The sequence below is a fragment of the Lutjanus erythropterus genome, chromosome 9, assembly GCF_056507025.1.
Source record: "Lutjanus erythropterus isolate fLutEry1 chromosome 9, fLutEry1.hap2, whole genome shotgun sequence".
NCBI lineage: Eukaryota > Metazoa > Chordata > Actinopteri > Lutjaniformes > Lutjanidae > Lutjanus > Lutjanus erythropterus.
This window is the reverse complement of record NC_139325.1, coordinates 34468988-34487610: the sequence shown is the minus strand read 5'-3', so window position 1 is coordinate 34487610 and position 18623 is coordinate 34468988. Positions and strand designations below refer to the sequence as shown.

The 18623-nt window shown below is 39.7% G+C and overlaps 1 protein-coding gene across 1 annotated transcript; it reads right to left on the bottom strand.

Moving 5' to 3' along the window:
- Positions 1-1437: 1437 nt before the first annotated feature.
- Positions 1438-18381, bottom strand: gnl1 (G protein nucleolar 1). Its single transcript, XM_084727306.1, has 12 exons — positions 18172-18381; positions 14864-15011; positions 14257-14393; positions 13975-14126; positions 11450-11521; positions 9120-9312; positions 8818-8916; positions 8232-8414; positions 4595-4773; positions 4077-4263; positions 2133-2273; positions 1438-2017 (listed from the first exon to the last, which is right to left on the bottom strand). Exons 1-12 carry the CDS (start codon positions 18242-18244, stop codon positions 1752-1754), a joined length of 1830 nt encoding a protein of 609 aa, XP_084583432.1. The 5' UTR covers positions 18245-18381; the 3' UTR covers positions 1438-1751.
- Positions 18382-18623: the final 242 nt, after the last annotated feature.

The window sequence follows — 18623 nt, the reverse complement described above, 5'->3', positions numbered from 1 at the left end:
AGTGAATGACATCATATTGACAGTGCTTCTGATTGGTTTTTATCGTCTTTTTCTGAACTTTGGCATCTCAGCTGTGAAGTCACTTATCAATAAAGAGATTGAAAACCAGTCGGTTGATTATTCCAGGCTGAGTAAAGTTAACTTTGTTCATTTGATTCTGAGAACTACATGCGAAGGAAAAAAAAAAAAAAAAAAAAGAGAGAGAAGAGGAAGATTAAATCAAACCAAACCAAACCCATTCCTAGAAGCAACACTAAAGAATAAGCTTCATGGATGAACAAGCAGAGCAGAGGCACAGCATGGAGTACATGAATATGCTCTGTGTAGTATAGAGAGGGAGCAAACTGGATCAATGGATGGGAGGAGATGATGTAATGAAAGGAGGAGTGGAGGCAAGAAAAATGAGAAGGAATGCCGATTTAGGAAAATAAAAGGAATGAAAAGTGCACTGGGGGTAAACAGGGAAAAGTCAGGGAAGAGGAAGAACTTTCGGTCACACTTTATTGTACAGTAAACTAATGATACGTAAAAAGCTGTACTTTGTACCAAATTAAACCAGAAGTAATGTTCTTTATTAGACACTTCATGAGAGGGTAATTAGGGACACATTAGAACAGGACCATAAACTTAAGTGTTTTATTTCCAGTGTTTCCCTTACATTCATTTATTTGACACAATAACGTGTGATGTGCCACCATGAGCTGATTTTCTGTCGTTCCTCTCTCTCGGTCGTGTCTAGCACGTTGATTCTGATAATAATCACTGTCGTCCTGTGTTTTGCAGGTCTGGTGCTCCCTTCTAAACACGAGCAGCGCCAGCATGATGTTACACCCTTGCAGTGTTTCCCACTCACTTTATTTGGGCGGACGCTCAAGTATATTTTGCGACCCATTTTGGCATTGAAATGTATTATCTATCCGAAAGGACGAAATCACACGCGACTGATTAGAGCACAATCTCCCCTCTCTCCCTTCCCTCAGAAGCAACAGAAGTAACATCGCACAGACTTCTGCAGTTTGTAAGTACACCTGGTTGGTGTCAATATAATACGCTACCACGTCAGTTTTATATAGGCGATGTCACTGATAAAAGGCCTCCTCCACATGCTGCTGTGAAAAATGGATTTTTGGCTTTTTTTTCCTTCAAAAATGCAAGTTGCATTTTTTGGGTGACTTTATAAAACATCCTGCAGATGATGAAGGTCAACAGATCAGACACACACAAAGAGAGAAACCGAGAGAGGAGGGACTAAACCATAAAGTGAGGTGGAGAATTAAGCAGAAATAATATATTATTTTCTATTTTCCATCCTCGTCCCACCACAGTTACGCCGTCATCCTGTGGGAAACACTGATTTCAGAGTCACACCTTCCCTGGATGATCCCATACAACTGGAAGAGACAAAGACCGATGCCTACTTCTTTGATCAAATCACATTATCTGCCTACAGTGTGACAATAAGTCTGTGCAGTCACCTATAGACAAAATATTCCTCCTGCAATTTTGCCCTTTACTTGGTAGATCTGGTCCACATATTGTTTTTAAACGGGGAAGTGGCAGGTATGTAATTTCACTTTTATTTACAGTATAGTTCTGTTGTAACGTGTCCTTATTTAAGTCTAATAAGGGTTTAATAAAGAACATAATATGTCTAGTTTTTGTCCAGTTTGATAAAAAGTACAGCTTGCTTCCTGTTGTTATACCATAAAATAAAGTGTGACCGAACTTTCTGCTCGTCTTTCCCTTCGTTATCACTCGCACTCATTTTCCCGAAGGACATTAAACATGTTGACGGTGAAGCCAGATGTCTTATCGTCCTTCCGCCTCGGACGTCCAAACCCTTCGTCCTCATCATCTCCGTCCTCATCGTCGTCTGCGTCCCGGTCCCTCTCTTCCTCAGGCTCGGTGCTGGACTCCCCGTCGTCGTCGTCGTCCCTCTCTCCCGCTCCTTCCTCCTCTGTCGTCCTTCCTTGAAGAGCCATAATCTCCGGCAGGTCTGGGTGATTTTCCCAATGCTCTGTAGACCATAAATAATCCCCCCCAAAAAAGAAATTAATTCTACCCACCTGCCGTTTTAACTGTTCAAATACAGCTGAAGCTGAAATGATGAGCCATGGAAGAGCCTCTTTTACCTCTCAGGCAACTATAGCCAGGTGGTCTGAGGCAGAGGCACAATCTGCCATCAATTGCCAACCGCAGGAGACTGTTAGCTGCACGGTAAACATCGTTACGAGCCGCTTTCGCCGTCTTATAGCCTCTCCTCTCTGCCCACGCTGAAGATCACATAAAGAGATGGAAAGAGAGGGAATATTTTAATGACAGATGTTAGTGACAGTATAACACATCATGGTACAAGCCATAATAATTAAAGGAAAAGTCTGGTGATAATCTTTTTTCCTTATAGCCTGGGTGAGAATTGCTGGGGGAAACGGGATGGATTTTGATATCCCCCCTGTGGTCACTCATTTTTTTTTTTTAATCCCCAGTGGGGAAACATGTTATCTCTGCTTCTGGTCAGACTGAGTAAATTAAATGCAATTCCAAAGCCTGCCAGTAGATGATGCAAGTTCATCAGCCATGCTAGCTTTTTAAAAAACACAACTTATGGATCTTCTGGAGTGGACAGAGTCATGAACTCTCGTATGTTACAGCGGCGATGAGGACTGAGACTCACACTTGGAAGGAAACAATAAATCCAGTTCCACAATTGTCCCTGTTATTATCAAATAACTGTTATTATAAAACATAATAACTTGTTTAGTAAAAAAAAAACACAGAAGAAGTCACGAAAATGTCTATATATATGTTATAACAATTAAAATAGTAATCACTGATCTTCATGGTGCATTGCTGCGATGCCCCCTGCCATTCTGTTTTTTTCTTTTTACAAAACACACACTGCTTATAGCCAACAACTCTATCAAGAAAAGTGCCTCAATAGATGACAGATCTCGGCCAGGCAACCCAAAAAGAATGTAACCTCTTTGTAATCACCAACATATTTTTCCCCAGTAACTATAACGGATGGATGGATTGCAATTATATTTATTTTGTAATTTAATCAAATGTAACTAGTTAATCACATCACATCTAATCACACGTAACTAATAACTAGTTTCTCCCCAACACTGCTAGTGGGTAAGGCTTTTTTTTCAGCCTAGCAGTTGTTGAAAAAGAGTGATGTGACAACAGTCTGTACGGGTTACAGATTCAACAACTGTGAATTCACTGCACAATAGAACAGAAGAGAAGTCTTTGAGCATACAGTCATAAATGTGCACAAAAAATTAGGCTAACGGATCCAATAATATGGTTAGTTGCAGATAAGCTTCAGCCCTGATCTCAAAGACGAAACCCAAAAACTGACTGTACCAAGTGAATCAACTTAAGACCGATATAGAGGGTTTGCACTTGATGTCATAGTGCGCTTAAGTCACCATGGTTACACCCACTGAGTGGCAGCGTTGGTGTTCAGCTTGAAAGAGCACATCTAAAATGGGGAAGAGCTGCGGTGTGATTGACTGTACAAACAGATTCAACAAGAAATCAGATGCATCTTTTCACAAATGGCCAAACATGGGGTGGCAGTAGCTCAGTTGGTAGAGTGCGTGCCGTATGTACTGAGGCTGTTAGTCCTCTGCAGCGGCCGCCGGTTTGACTCCTGCCTGCGGCCCATTTGCTGCATGTCATCCCCCCTCTCTCCACCTCCTTTCCTGTCATATCTTCAGCTGTCCCTAACAAATGAAGCCCCAAAAATAATCTAAAAAACAAGCAAAAAAACCAGCCAAAAACTAAACAAAAGAAAAGCAAATGGCCTACCAGTAATCAGGCTGACATTAAAACAAAAATACAAAGAAAAAACATATTTTACATGCAATGATCTCACATTTTAAGAATTTATATTTGATATTTTAATCATCAATCAATGATTATGATATAATCTATTCATTAAAAAAAAAAAAATCTGATATTCTTCCATGTACCACTATAGAGAGCTTACGAACCAGCAGTGATACACGTACCACAGTTTGAGAAACTAGGAACTGGATGTTCAGTGTCACTGAGAATCGGCTTACCCTCACACACGTCCCAGGCAGTCCAGCTGAGCTCCTCAGACGTCTGGTTGCCCTGCTGGGCGTCGCTCTCCTGCAAACTGGGATGTTTGAGCTTGAGCACTGAGAGGAAAGAAGTCCTTTCGCACAGATAACCCACTGAGCTGTAGGGCTCCTGCAGCTGAGACACGGGGTAGATGCCTGCCAGGATCTGGAAACAAAGGCAAAGATAATAAGACAAGGGGGAGACAGAAAAAGATCAATGAGATTAATCAAAGAGAAGTCCAACATCATTTTGAAAATGGCAACTTAGTATCCAAACACTATTAAAAATGTTGAGCAGACATCAGACAAAACAACCCTGGAATTCATGAAGAGCCTTTGAAAATAACAAGTGGGAATGAATAAAATCGATAATCCATTTTCCCAGAGGTGTGTGTGTGTGTGTGTCTGTTCAACACAATTACATTTCTATTGAGCCTAAACAGGCAAGCAAACACAAAGTCACATCTGCTCTCGAGTGCACACAAGTGAGCTTATACCTGCAGCTGTTTATCAACGCGTGAGGGGAAAACCAGTCCGGGGCAGTCGCAGAGTTTGACCGTCTGGGTGAGGTAGTAGGTCTGGAAGTATTTGGTGTGGCCTGGGGTTCGAGACACACTCACCACCTTCCTCCCCACCAGGCTGTTTATGACAGATGACTTACCGACATTCGGAAAGCCTGCAAGGGAAAAAAAAGGACAACTTGAGACCTACAAATCGTGCATCAATGGTCTGATAAAAGGTTCAAACTGCATTGAAAATAATACAAAATGCTGAACATAGTAAAAAAAAATTGGAATGCTGTTCAAAGAAACTGGGAAAGGGACTTAGATGAAGTCATTCATTGAAAACTGAAGAATGAGATCATGTCTAGAAAATCCATCACAAAAGATCCAAATCAATAAAGAACAAAATGACCAATTTTAACTTTGTACACAAAACAAATTTCACTCCTGTTCGATTGCATAAGAAGGGTGTATCTGACTCTGATCTTTGTTTGCCCTGCAAACAAGATGAAGGTGCTTTTTATCTCACGGTAAGAAGTTATGAAGTAAAACCTTCTGCTAAAATGTTACATAATCCTTGAGTAAGATTGCTGGCTATACTGTTCACTGTTGATCCAGCATTGTGCCTTTTGAATTACACTTTGAAAGAAGTTTTAATAATCGGATGCATGACAGCTAATGACTGAGAGCAACAAAGTGGAAGGATGCAGATCTGCTGAAACGGGGACTGTAACTCCAAAAATTCCTGGCGAAGATTTCCATGGAGGAAGCTGCATCCAACCTTCCTGAACTTTATTTTGAGGAACAACATCTGTGGAAGGTTATAACAGACGCTGGGCCTCATACGAGAACATTGCTCTCACTTTTTTTGTACAAAGGGCTCGTACGAACATGCCATGTCAGATTCAGCAAACGCTCGTAACTCCAGAGAACTGTGTATATGATCTGCCTGTGTGTATTTTGAGTGCACGTCCACGAGGCTTGTAAATTAGTAGAATTAATCCCCCAATAATACCATATAAGGCCATGCTTCCCGTCACATATGTCAGAAAGCATTCATTCATGAAAATGACATCAGGGAGTAAAAGAGTTTGAAGTTCTGCTTTCAGAGATCCATCAAGGAAAATCTATAATTTTAACAGTGTCAGCAGAAGAATTACAGAACCTGCTGAAGCAAAGTAACAGGAAAACAAAAGCCGTGTTACCTGAGGGTCGAAATGTCACTGAAATAAAGAAGTGTCTCGATATGAAAACAGCTTCAAAGAAAAAAAAAGAAGAAGAAAAACGCCTCGCCAAAGCAAGGTGATCGATGACTACAACCGGAGGAGAGGGTCGAAGTTTCCATCACAGAGATAAGAGGACAGAATAAGCAAGGATGTTCCCCCGGACAGCGGCTTCATAAACCTGCGTGTGCAGATATACAGCCAGTACACCTGACAGAAGCTAATAATACATCATTAAATTAATGATGATATGCTTTATATGCAAATTTAAAATTACATAAGAATTTGAAATGCAGTTAAACAGAATAAATTGTCGACATAATTATGAAGTGTAATTTATTTTTCAAACTCAAAATGTCATCAAGCTAATGAAATATACAGTCGTTAGTGAAAAACTGACTAACTGCACGACTCCTTCGATGAGTCTGAACCGCTCATAAATTGATCTGAAAGATAATTCATAATAGAACAACTGGTGAGTGCGACAAGTTCTCCTAAATCACATGCACACATCACTTACGAACAAATCTGCTCGTACGCGTGGTTCTTGAATGAGACGTACTCCTGTGGAAACAGAAAGTCTGTGTTTCCTTTACTTATTACTCTGTTGTACACAGCTTGAACTATAATTTTTGTTTAGCTTGTCCTCTAGACTCTTGTCTCACTAAAAAACAAAAATCTCTTTGGGTTTTTCCTTTTATTGTCTTTTTGTTTTATTGTGTTTTTCACCTCGTTGCCCAGTAGGTACTTCTGTTGGTATCCAAGTGAAATATGGCGTCTCCTTTTTCTTTTTCTTGAAAAAAAAAAAAAAAAAAGGTGTTCTTAAATTGGATTGTTGACTCTAGCCTGAAAATTTTCAGTGATGTGGTTCTGCAGTATTATTTATTTATTTATTTTGATACTGAAGCCTTTAACTATAGTATATTTTAGACTGGAAGGCAGAGTGTGATTTACTTTATATGGACACGTTTTTCATAACATATCAGATGAAATTCCTGTGGATTATCAAGAGAGAAGAACTTTCAGCAGGTTAAATAAGGGATAGGGTGGACCTTGTTTTCTTTCCTAATCATAATAAGGTAAGAATAATATTGAGTCCCCAGAGAAGTTTTTACTCATAACTCCTGGTAAATTATTCTTCCAGCGGATTGAAGAGAAAGGTGCTCATTGTACTGATGCAGTTACACAGTTCTGAACTCGACTCAGATTTTTTTCAGTTGAATCAAATTTGGCTGTTCAATTTGATAATCTGACTATTCGTTACACATTTTTTCAAGTCAGCGTCACAGTAAACGCTTTTATCAGTCTCAGTTTTAGCCTAGTTCATATTTTAATACCTTTCTTCATCATCTGTGATGTGAAAACATCAGATTTCCACACAGTCTGATGTAGTAAAACAGTACATCCTGTTCGTGGTTCGGTTATAAAACCCCAGGATCTTTAAATATCACAGAGCGTCTCTCCTGCCAAGCTGTTGAAAGGGCTGTCAGCTGAAGGGACATCACAGTGGACAGCAGCAGAGGAGGCTGTATCACCGCGTGGTTCAAACGGGGTTCAGCCGACCTCACGGACAGTCATCACTGGAGCAGAGAGCGTTGCAGCAGCCAACAGACCAGAGTCACGCTGCCCTCTATTTCTATCACCCTTCTCTGCTTCCATCACAGACAGTTTTATGTTTGCTGTCATTTTGAGACTTGGTTTGTCCACAGAAATTCTGTTAAGTTAAATCTAATACTTGTTTAGGATCATTATAAATGCTACTTAAGACCTATTCAACATCCATACTAGCAAAGTACCAAACATATGCTTTTATATGAGTGATTTTTTGTTAGGTCCAGAGCACGTTCGCTTTTAATGTTGGTGTAGATCAAAACGCTGTCAGGAAATCGTTTACTGGAGTTGCAGGAATTACTGCAGAGTTTGCATTTGTGCTTATTGGTCCCATGTTGGTTTTATTTTGAAGCTGTTACTGCCTGATCCAGACCATTTTTTCCCTAAAACCATTTAAAAGTGAGACTGAAAATGCATAAAAGTAGTGTTTGCTTTATTAATCCAATCAATTTTTAAGACCCACTGAAATCATTTTTAAGACATTTTAATTTGGATCTTAGAACTTTTAAGACTTTTTAATGCCCCAGGACACTCTGGAGAAAGTTTACAGCCTGCCAAGCTGTTGCACAATTGTACAATAATGCAGCTAAAAAATGTGGTTTTCTCAACTGATGGTTCGACTCATCCAATTTTCTGAGGCAGCCCTATAGCTATCTTCAGCGAATCAAGTAACTAAACCAAAAACTGATGAGAAACACCAGTTGAAAAGTTACTTAGAAACTTAATTTTTTCTTTGCAAGATTTTTTGTTTTTAGGATAGCTCAATTAAATTTCTCTGTGAAAGCTTGGATGTTTACCTATGCAGCCCAGTGTGAGAATGCCGTCTTTGTAGAGCTCCTGGGACGGGCTGCTCATCTCCATGACGCTGTCACTCTGATGCTCCACCAGCACCGACTCTGCTCCGTCATCTTGCCGCTCCCCATCCAGCTGCTCAGCGACAGCATCTCTCTGAATCTTCTGCTCCCAGCTGGATAGGTCAACTTTGAAAACAAAAGGAAGAACTTTCAATAATCAACAAAAACTTGTACACGGAGTCAAGTTAACAAAGACGACAACTGACTGAGACATAGGGCTGCAACTAATAAGTATTTCCATTATTGATTAATCTGGCATCCTTTTCTTCATTAATTGCTTAGTTGTTTAGTCCATAAAATTTCATGGTGACATCAAATGTCTTGTTTTGTCCACAAACCAAAGATATTCAGTTTAACTGTCACAGAGGACTAAAGAAAAAGACAATGTTCACATGTGAGAAGCTGAAATCAGACAGTTTGGACATTTTTTCTTTATAAAAAAGGACCAAAAACGATTAATAAGTTATCAAACTTAATTTAATGGTTGACATCTATGAGTATGAAGGATTTAGAGTGGACAGACACCCACCTCTCCCTGCTGTGATCTCCTGACAGGCCTTCAGGATATCTATAGGACCTCCAGCTTGATTCCAGCCAGCTTTCTTCCTCATCCTCTTCTTCTGGAGCACTACGAGCCAGCAGACAGACAGACAGACAGACGGACAGACAAACTGTTATTCGCACTGCAACAAGAGCCAGTCAGGTTATTCTGGTGATACTGCACTCAAATAAATTCACTGAGTGGCAGGTTTATTTAAATTCTAAAGGTCCCCCTGATGTCATCTTTTATATGAGTCACTCTTCTTATCTCTCCAGTTTCTCCCTCCTCACCTGTGCTGTAGGGCTGTCCAGGGTGGGAGGTGAAGCAGACTATTTGCAGGTGGGGGAACTGGGAGGTCATGTAGTGTTTCCAAGCGATCACCAGTGGGGGAGGACACAGGTCGGCTTTGTTCAACACCAGGACCACCTGCTTCTGGAGTTCTCCTGTGATGTAGTGGTACAGGGCTGGAGGAAACTGCAACACCTGGGTGGGTTAAATGAGAAGACCCATTGTTGAAAAGGTAAGTATGGCCTATTTAAAGACAGTTCACCCCAGTTCAGTTCACCCCACAGTTTCATGAAGAACTTACTTTCTTGCTATTGATTATTTTGAGGGACCAGGTCACGGTTTCTGGAAAGAGACCTTACTGTTGAGTTTTTCATATGTATTTTTAATGTTTTGAGAACCACATGCTGAGGCCAATCTAGTTCTAATATATTTGAAAGAAGGCAGACGTATCTACTGCCAATATCTCCAAAACTCACCACCTCACACCAAAAGAATCTAAATCCTAGATTCTCAAACTATGGTAAGAGTAGTCTCGCATTGCTAGACCTCCACAGTGCTGGAGAAAAGTCTGGCTCCACATACACATTTTGCTATAGGGCAAAAAACACCCCACCTCGTTTGCATTTCTTTAAACCAATCACCTCTTGGGTTGAGCTAAGCCCAGGATGCAGTGATGGTGCTGCTGCAAAATAGCGGTGAGGGGGAACGTGTTTTGGCAGAACGTGTGCACATCTGGAGGCGAGCTCTGACTGTAAAATGTCTCCATCACCGCAAAAGAAAAGTTAAAAGCTGTTCGTTTGTTTACACTTGTACCATTAGCAGTGCTAATTTGCCATAATCAGCATTTAGGTTGCACCTCAGAGGTTGTTGTTGTTGTTTCTCTGGGACTTTTTGAAAATGTAGCTAGCAGATGTCACAATGCTGCTTGAAACAAGCAACCAATTGCAGACTCACACCCACAATGTGCATCCAGTGAGTCGGACTACGAGCAACACCGGTGGTACTTGAGCTCCCTCTAGTGGTACAGTGAGGAATCTCCAAGATTTTTAAAAATTAAATAAATCAATTTATAAACATATAATCAAAATGCGACAAAATACTTAAACCATAAGATCAGCGAAATGTGATTTAAAATAAGTTTTGTCTTTCCTGTAATAATTTTCTTTCAGTATCAGCCTGCATGTAGCGTATGCATATGTCATCCATGATTAGTTCGAAGTTAAACTGTGTTTGCAGTAAGCCACAGCCCCAAAGACAGAACTACAGTCAACAATAGGCAGTCATTTAATTAGGAATAAATCTGCCTCCTGGGTGAACTGTCACTGTATAAAGCAGCTGAATAGGGTTGGCCTACAATACTGTATTTTAATGTCAGTCATAGTGGTGGTGCTTGGAGAGCCTAATACTTTCTGAGGTGGTATATGGTCTAGAAAGTTTAAGAAACACTGGTCTACATAGATAAATAGCACTACAAGTGAAAGGAAAGATATGTGTTCTTGATTTTGGGGTAAACTGTCCCTTTAAAGAAGTAAATCACTCGAACATATCCTTAATAGGAACAAGAAGAGTTGTGCCATTTTTAACTTAATATTAACACCAGAAACTCTAAATGGAGGACATGAATTCACTTCACATAAAATATATCTGGCTTGTTAGAATTAGAAGTATGTCAGGAGCTGATGTCTTATATTTAGAACCAAAGAACCGGGTTTAATTTAACGTGGAATAAAACGACACAGACACGTCTTGAACACAGTGAACAAAACTACAACAATGTATGTAATTTAAAATTTAATGAGACACTTCTGAAGGAAAACAAATGATCAATGTCAAACTTAACTGCTGATCTGAGGGTCAGATTTATCCAAATACAAAATATGGTCATTAAATTTGTGTTGACCATTTAAATTGGGGCCAGATTTTCATTGAACTCCTCATAAAACTCAATTTAAATTCTAAAAGGTCAGACCACATAAAATTTCAGTATGTGTTTGAAGTAGAGCCATCAGGTGGGATACTTTTCTCCAAATCTACTTCTACGCAATCTTTGCATCTTGTCAACTTTACTTTTATTTTGACACCAATAAAATAAATCATTATGCATGTGTCTTTTCAGCATAAAAATAAGGTTCCTTATAATGTGGACAATAAATGTAATATTATTATAATGTGGACCAAATTACAAAACAAAAACATGACAAGGTTGAAGATGTGTCAGGTAAATAAACTCATAAATAATAAACACCACGTCAGACACTCGGATGGATGTTGACTGTGTCTCCATCTAGTGGTCTGATCCATCCTGCCGGTTTTTGCTTGTAAGACTACCTACCGGGTGCCTGATGTCCACGATGAGCAGGACGACATCTGACATCTCCAACACTCTCCATAGTTGCCTCCATGTCTAAAAGACAAAAAAAAAAAGGAATGGGAAGTATGGTGAGAGTTATAACTGTAACCAAAACAAAGTCCTGTCTATAAATGCACATTTTCTGTTCTTAATCAGCATGACAGTTTATTAGGAAACGAAAAAAGATCATGACTTTTAAAAGCTATTTAAAGCTAATATCCATTTTCTGTTTCCTGTAATGCTCGGATTTAATGCTATAAAAATAAAATCTAGTCCAACAGGCAAAACAACCTGTTCAAACAGGCAGCTTATTCATATAGTATGTGTTATTTTTCCATCACTCCAATCCTCAGCTCCACTTAAAAAGCCATCATCTCTAGATTACTGAGAGTCACTTATCACACCACCAGCTGCTCAATGCCTGCTTCTGCTGTGATGTGCCTCCTGAGCTCAGCCCACGCTTTGAAATTAAATGATCTGCAGGGTTTTTGATTTTGAGAAACAGTGTTAGCATTTTCACAGCCTGAACAAAACAGAATAATATCGCTGCATGTAAGGCAGAAAAGTACACTTTGTTCCCAGTGGAAAATCACAGACGATGCACAGGTATGTCCTAAAATTATGACAAATCCCTACGTGATCCAACTTCACCACAATGATATATTCAGTTCATGGTGTATCATGGACACTCAATAACAAGCAGGATTACTTCATGTGCTGTTATCTGTTGTCAAAGAGTTTGATGGGATTCATAAACACTCATTTTGCACAGACAGGATGCCGGCAGTCTGAGCTTTTAAAACCTGGTTTTCATATAACTAGAATTACCATCTCACAGTTGTTTGCTTATGCTAACCACTCAAATTTCATCTTATATTCATGTCTGCCCATTTAATATATGTAGTGGAGACTCTGAATGACTTAAAGCCTTATTTAGTGTATTTTTTAACTGTTTAAAATGCAGTAAGATGATTTGCTAATCTGTTATGGCCAAAAAGAGTTTTGTGAAGTAGTGCTGTCATGATACCAACGTTTTGACTTGGACACCAATGCCAAGTTTAGTTTCATGATACTCAATACCAAAACCATACTTAAGACTGAATCGATACTGGTCGGACACTCGATCTCTAGTGGATCAGAAACAGATCGTCCACGAGGGAAATAAACCTTGGAGGTCCAGCATGCTGCTGCAAAACCGTGAGACTCACAGACAGTACAAAATAAATTTACAATGAAATCTTCTAATTTTAATAATCATACATATGAACTGCTGCCCGCCAGACAGCTGCTGAGCCCCAGGAAGCTCTGGGGGAGAGCGCTGGGGTTAGAGCCAGAGCTTCTGGAGGAATAAACACAGCAAGTCACTTTGGATTCGATTCAAATCTGATCTGATTTTACTTCATGAACGTAGAGAGGAGAAGGGGAAGAAGAAGGGAGACTGGAGGAAAATAACAGAGAAGAACTGGAGTCTGAGTGCACAGGTGAGTCAGAGGCTGAGCAAAACACCGACACACACCCTCTGTGTCTGTGTGAGGCAAAAATTTACTTCCCTTTCTGTGCAAACAAACCAATATTGACCTACGACAAATACCGAATGTTTGGAAATTCTAATACCAAACTGTTTTAACAAAACGTACTAAAAAAGCACCAAAATTTTACTATTGTGATACCTCCAGGCGTTCTTGAGATAAAGTGTTCACCAGAATGGAACAGACAGACAATGTGAAAACATAATGTCTCTGGCCACAGCTGTTGCTGGCGCAGAGGCATAATAAAAATTATACTAAGGCTGTATGCTAAATTCACTGCTCGCAGTGAAAGAAAACAATATTGAGGGGTGAGAGAGGAAAAATGGTGAGCTCTGACCTGCACCGCATTTCTTCCTGGGTCATTTAATAATCTTATGGAGAGAATTTTGAATTATTGCTTGGGCAACAACTGAGTAATTACCTGAACTGGGGCCTTAAATATACAGTAGAAACTTTGCAATGGCACCAGTTTTCACCTTTGTTTGAGTTAATTTAGGTTTTTAATAGAGCTGCAACAATTAAACAAGGGATCAATTACTAATTTAATCACCAACTCTTTTGATATCAAAAAAATGTCCAAATTCTCTTGATTTCTGCTTCTCAAATGTGAATATTTTCTGATTTCTTTAAATCTCTGACAGTAAAATGAAGATCGCTGATGATTATTACGGATGTCATCTTGGGCTTTGGGAAACCAACTGACTGATTTTTAACCATTTACTGACATTTTATAGAACAAAAAAACAATGAATTAATCAATAGAGTAATCGACAGATTAATTGATGATGACAAAAGTGATCATTAATTGCAGCCCTAATTGCTGACACACAGTTGAAATCTGTATAACAAAAACTAAGCTGCGTCATTCACCAAAATAATGTGAATCTTAATTTTGAAAGCAAAATGAAAAAATAAAAGAGTTTCTGGTCCAGTACTGGCATTTTGATGTTCAAAGAGTGAATCTATCGAGTGACTGACCTCCAGATTGTGCTCAAAGTGGCTCAGAGAGCCGGGTGGGTTTCTGGAGTGCAGGTCGTCCAGGTAGTCTCTGTACGACTTCTCCTCTTTCTTCAACAGGCTTTCTCGTGTCATCTCATAATTCCAGGACGGCCGTCGTGGGAAACCAAGACCTGGCAGCGAATAATCAAATTTCAGCGTGTCAAGCAGTGACCCACTCCATTAACCTAGTCAGCTCATCTGTTTGGCTTATTTTGAGACAGTCATGTGAAAAGCTTAAAAAAAAAACACACACAGCCAGACCTTTCTCTGGAGGGTAGATGTCATTGATGTTGATCTCGAGCTCTTTTTCTGACACCGGCTGCAGCACCTTCTCCCTGGCCAGCTTCTTCCTCTTTTCCACCTCCTCTTTACTCTCTTTCTCAAAGTGCAGTCGGAACCTGAGTGGAGTGCGAGAGGGGCGTCAATAAGGCTACGTCACAGATTAGCCTAACAGCTGGATTGCTCTATCTAAAAAAATGTAATTTAAATAATTTTCAGAACATGGCAACTTAAAACATGAGCTGCTTCTTCTCTCGTTTTTTATGTTACACACTAAAGCAACAAATGACCACCAAATGTCTGAGTTGACAATACACTATATGGTGTTTTCTATAGCCAATTTAAGCCATTTCCAATAAATGAAGTCACTAAAATACAGTGTTGATACCCTGACATTTTGCTATGAATTTAATTATCATAGAGTAGCCACTTTTTTCTTCCAATTCAAGCATCCTGCTGCTGCAACAGGTAATAAATTGCAAGTATACCTGAATGTCACAATATATATTTATCTCTGCAGAATTTTATATCTTTCACAACAGTATTCTTTTAATGAAAGTGAGTATTAGTAATGATACTGACAACTCACCTGTTGGGGTCATATCTACCTTCTCTGTTGAAGGGCTGCTGATTTAGTTTCCTAATATCTGTGGTCTCACTGTCTGAGGTGTCCGACTGCCGCTCTCCTCCTCGCTCCACGCTGGCATTGCGGCTGCTTGGCCCAGAGCCCGTGTCACCTGAAAGTCGGGGGGAAAAAGTCAGGGGGTCACAGTCGAATACAGGGATTCATCATACACCAATTAACTTTCTTGAAACCAATACCAAGAGCTCCGTTTCCACTCATGTTGGCTGTTACAGATATTGATATGCTTTTAATCAGGTGTCCTCAGCCAAGTGCTAATCCAGGAAGTTTCAAATTGTTCTGCCTGATACTCACTGACTTTTCAATGGCCTCCTGCGCTAATGAAATTATTAACAACAGTATAATTTTACCCTGGTCAATAATAGGTTGTTTACTCCCAAGTTTTGGAAGTCAAAGAAGATTTTAAAGTGTGTTACTGAATCCTAAGTGAGGTAACATTATGAAGTCTACATTTTTGAAATACATTTTCCAACTGATTGAGAGATTAAACAAGTCTCATACAAATACATGAGCTTTATGATAGATGACACCCTATCACAATCTCCTCGTATAGAATTTATTTGATGCAGCAGCATATTTACATTCAGTGCAGACTCGGATCTTTTGGAGCTAGCAGCCAGATTATTTTCCCGTTTTTCATATCAGTGATTCAGAGTGTCTTCTTGTTCTGCACTACAGCCTCATTCAGCAGTCTATCTCTGAAACTTAAAACTAAATCAAATCCAAATTCGTGTAAACATCATTGGCCAAACTGTGGCACTCTCCTGTCAAGCAACTCACACCAAGAACACGCACAGAGTGTCACAACAAGAGCATGCTCAGACTTGCTATCGGTAACTTGTCTGACTCTTCCCATGTTGCAAACAGTAAATACCAACTTCAGCCCTGCAACCAATGATTCAGAGACCCTCCTCTAAAACAAAACTGACTGAAGACTTTTTTATACATCAGTCTATCCTGTTACTAAACCAATATCAGTGTAGTGCTAATTGTGATATGAATCCAGAGGAAATATGATATGTATTGGTCATGACTGTTTTTTGTATGTTTGTTGAATGTGTCTTATGTGTACTGTACGTTAAATTTATGTGAAATCTCTTTAACGGTGCTGCCCAAGGATGCAAATGAATTTCAGTGTATACTGACAGAAAAGTGGTCTTGTATTGTAAATGTGAAGGAGGATTAAAGAATATCTCAATGACTTTTATAAATATAGTGGCAATTCAACACCTGCGAGAGTTGCACACACAAAGATTTTGGGAATAAAATGATGTGATGTCCTGTGTTAGTACTTGAATACTTCAGTGATAATCAACTTGCAGCCTGCGTGCCAAATCTGGTCCTTGATAAGGTGCTGGATGACCCTATAACCATTTCTAATTCAGAACGAAAAACGAGGAAGTATGCTGTGGTGTGACAGGTTCCTATCTCAATATGTTTTTCGTCGTGTCCTCCGTACTAAAGAGGAAAAGGACCATCCAGAATGTTACCAGCACAGAGTTCAAAAGCCAGCATCTGTGATCATATGAGGGTGTGTTTGTGCCAGTGGCATGGGTAACTTGCACATCTGTGACGGCAGAGTCGTTAATTATAAATTAATCCTGAAAGATACATACAGGTTTTGGAGCAACATATGCTGCCATCCAGATGATGTGTTTATAAGAGACGCCATTGCATATTTAAGTAAAACAATGCCAAGACACATTCTGTACATGTCACAACAGTGTGTCTTTGTAGTAAAAGAGTTTGGGCTGTAGACTGACCTGCTTGCAGTCCAGACCTGTCTCCCACTGAAAACGTGTGCCACATGTAGCACAAAATACAACAGTGGAGATCCTGGACTGCTGAGCACTTGAATCAGTAGCAGTGGTGGCCTAAAGGTTAGAGAAGCAAGCTTGGGACCAGAAGGATCCCCCGACCAGCAGAATAAATCTGGGTGGGTAAAGTGAAGGACAGCGCCAGCCCCTCCCTCGCTGCCACCACAGAGGCACCCTTGAGAAAACATTTCACCCCAACTGCTACAGTGGAGCTGCTCAGTGGCCAGCAGATAAGACTGAGGTTGTACTGAGCAGCTTCCAGGTATGAATGTGTAACTGTGTGAATGTGATCGAGGCATTGAAAATAGAGTATCACTCTCAGTGAAACCTCCCTGAATAAATAAAAGTTTAAAAAAAAAAAAAGTTGTATACTCAGCAAGAATAATTGAGCATTTCACTTTCTAAACTTCAACAATTAGTGTCCTCACTTCCCAAATGCTTAATGTATTATTTAAAAAAAAGGTGATGTAACACAGCAGCAAACATGCCACTTTTTTGGTTAAAAAATGAAGAAAGAAACTGAAATACGCGATATAATTAGTGGATATGATCCATTTTGCATTACATTTTTCATGTTCACTGAAAAAATGCAGCACTACAGAACCTCATCATAATGCTGTTTTCTCACTCATTCTTTTTTGTTTTTTAATTGCTATTTTTGTCCTGTGATTTGGATACTGCATTGGCCATATTGCATTTTTATTGTGATTAATTGTGTAGCCCTAGTTTAAACTTTTTTGGTACAATAAAGTTGCAGTTACTAAACGCAGTAACACTGTCAATCCTTGCACCAAGTTATCATAGTTAATATGCCAAGTTAATTAGACAGTTAATTAAAAAATAAAGTATGTACGTTTATTTTCTCAATGACTAATGTTTAAATTAACTAACCCCTGGCCTCCCGTCATTTTACAGAAGTGACTACCGGGCAAAGCAACTTGAGTATCCCTGCTGTATAATAAGCACATGACAGTCTTAGAGCCAGCATGTCATCACTGTTAAGTGCTGTCTTGAAATTGATCTGTTGGTGACCGTACACTGACCCCACGGCCTCTTCTAATTTGACATAGTATCTCAGACATGACTGTAAAGCGCAACATAAAAATCGGATGTATAAGTAATGTTTAACACCACTGTCTCACATGCACAACACTGTGCTATTCTGCTGTACTATTCACATTGGTCAAGTTAGAAGGCAAGTTATGTCACACTGCTTGTGATTACAGCTAGCTAACAGAAAACATGGAGGGTTATTTAACAGGCTAGCTAACTAAATAAGCAGTAGTTTACGCGAAAATCTCTCTTAAATCAGGACTAACGTTACACAGACACACAACACTTCGTGCTCCACGCGTTTGACGCTAGTTAGCTGTGGAGCACGAACCGTTAGCTAACTGCTATCGCTAGCTTGGTAACGCTAACGGCAAATGTAGTTACCTCTCTTTCTCTCCCGCTTGACTTGTAGCTGTTTCTTCTTCTGCTTGTTGCTAAATGGCTTTTTCCGGGGCATACTTAAAAATAGGCTGTTAAATGTGTATAGCTATAAACTGTGTATTGCTACCTACAGCTTGACACACAGCTTTCTTATTGACGTTATTTACATGGATGAAGTTTCTCGACTCCTACACTTTTCAGTGACGCCATATCCACTGCAGACTGCAGAGAATGGTGGACGAGACCACATCTCAGTGACCGCAAACTGCCCGAATCTAGATCATTTTGGCTTTATTTAGATTATCTTACTTAGAATGAGCTTTGCTTCGAGTAAATACCCTAATTTCGACTATAATTATGTACGTTTACTGAGAAAATTGTGGCTAAACTAAGAGTAACCCCCCTCCTCTGTGATGGTACAGTCCACTTTTGTAAACACCTCACAAATTTGCACA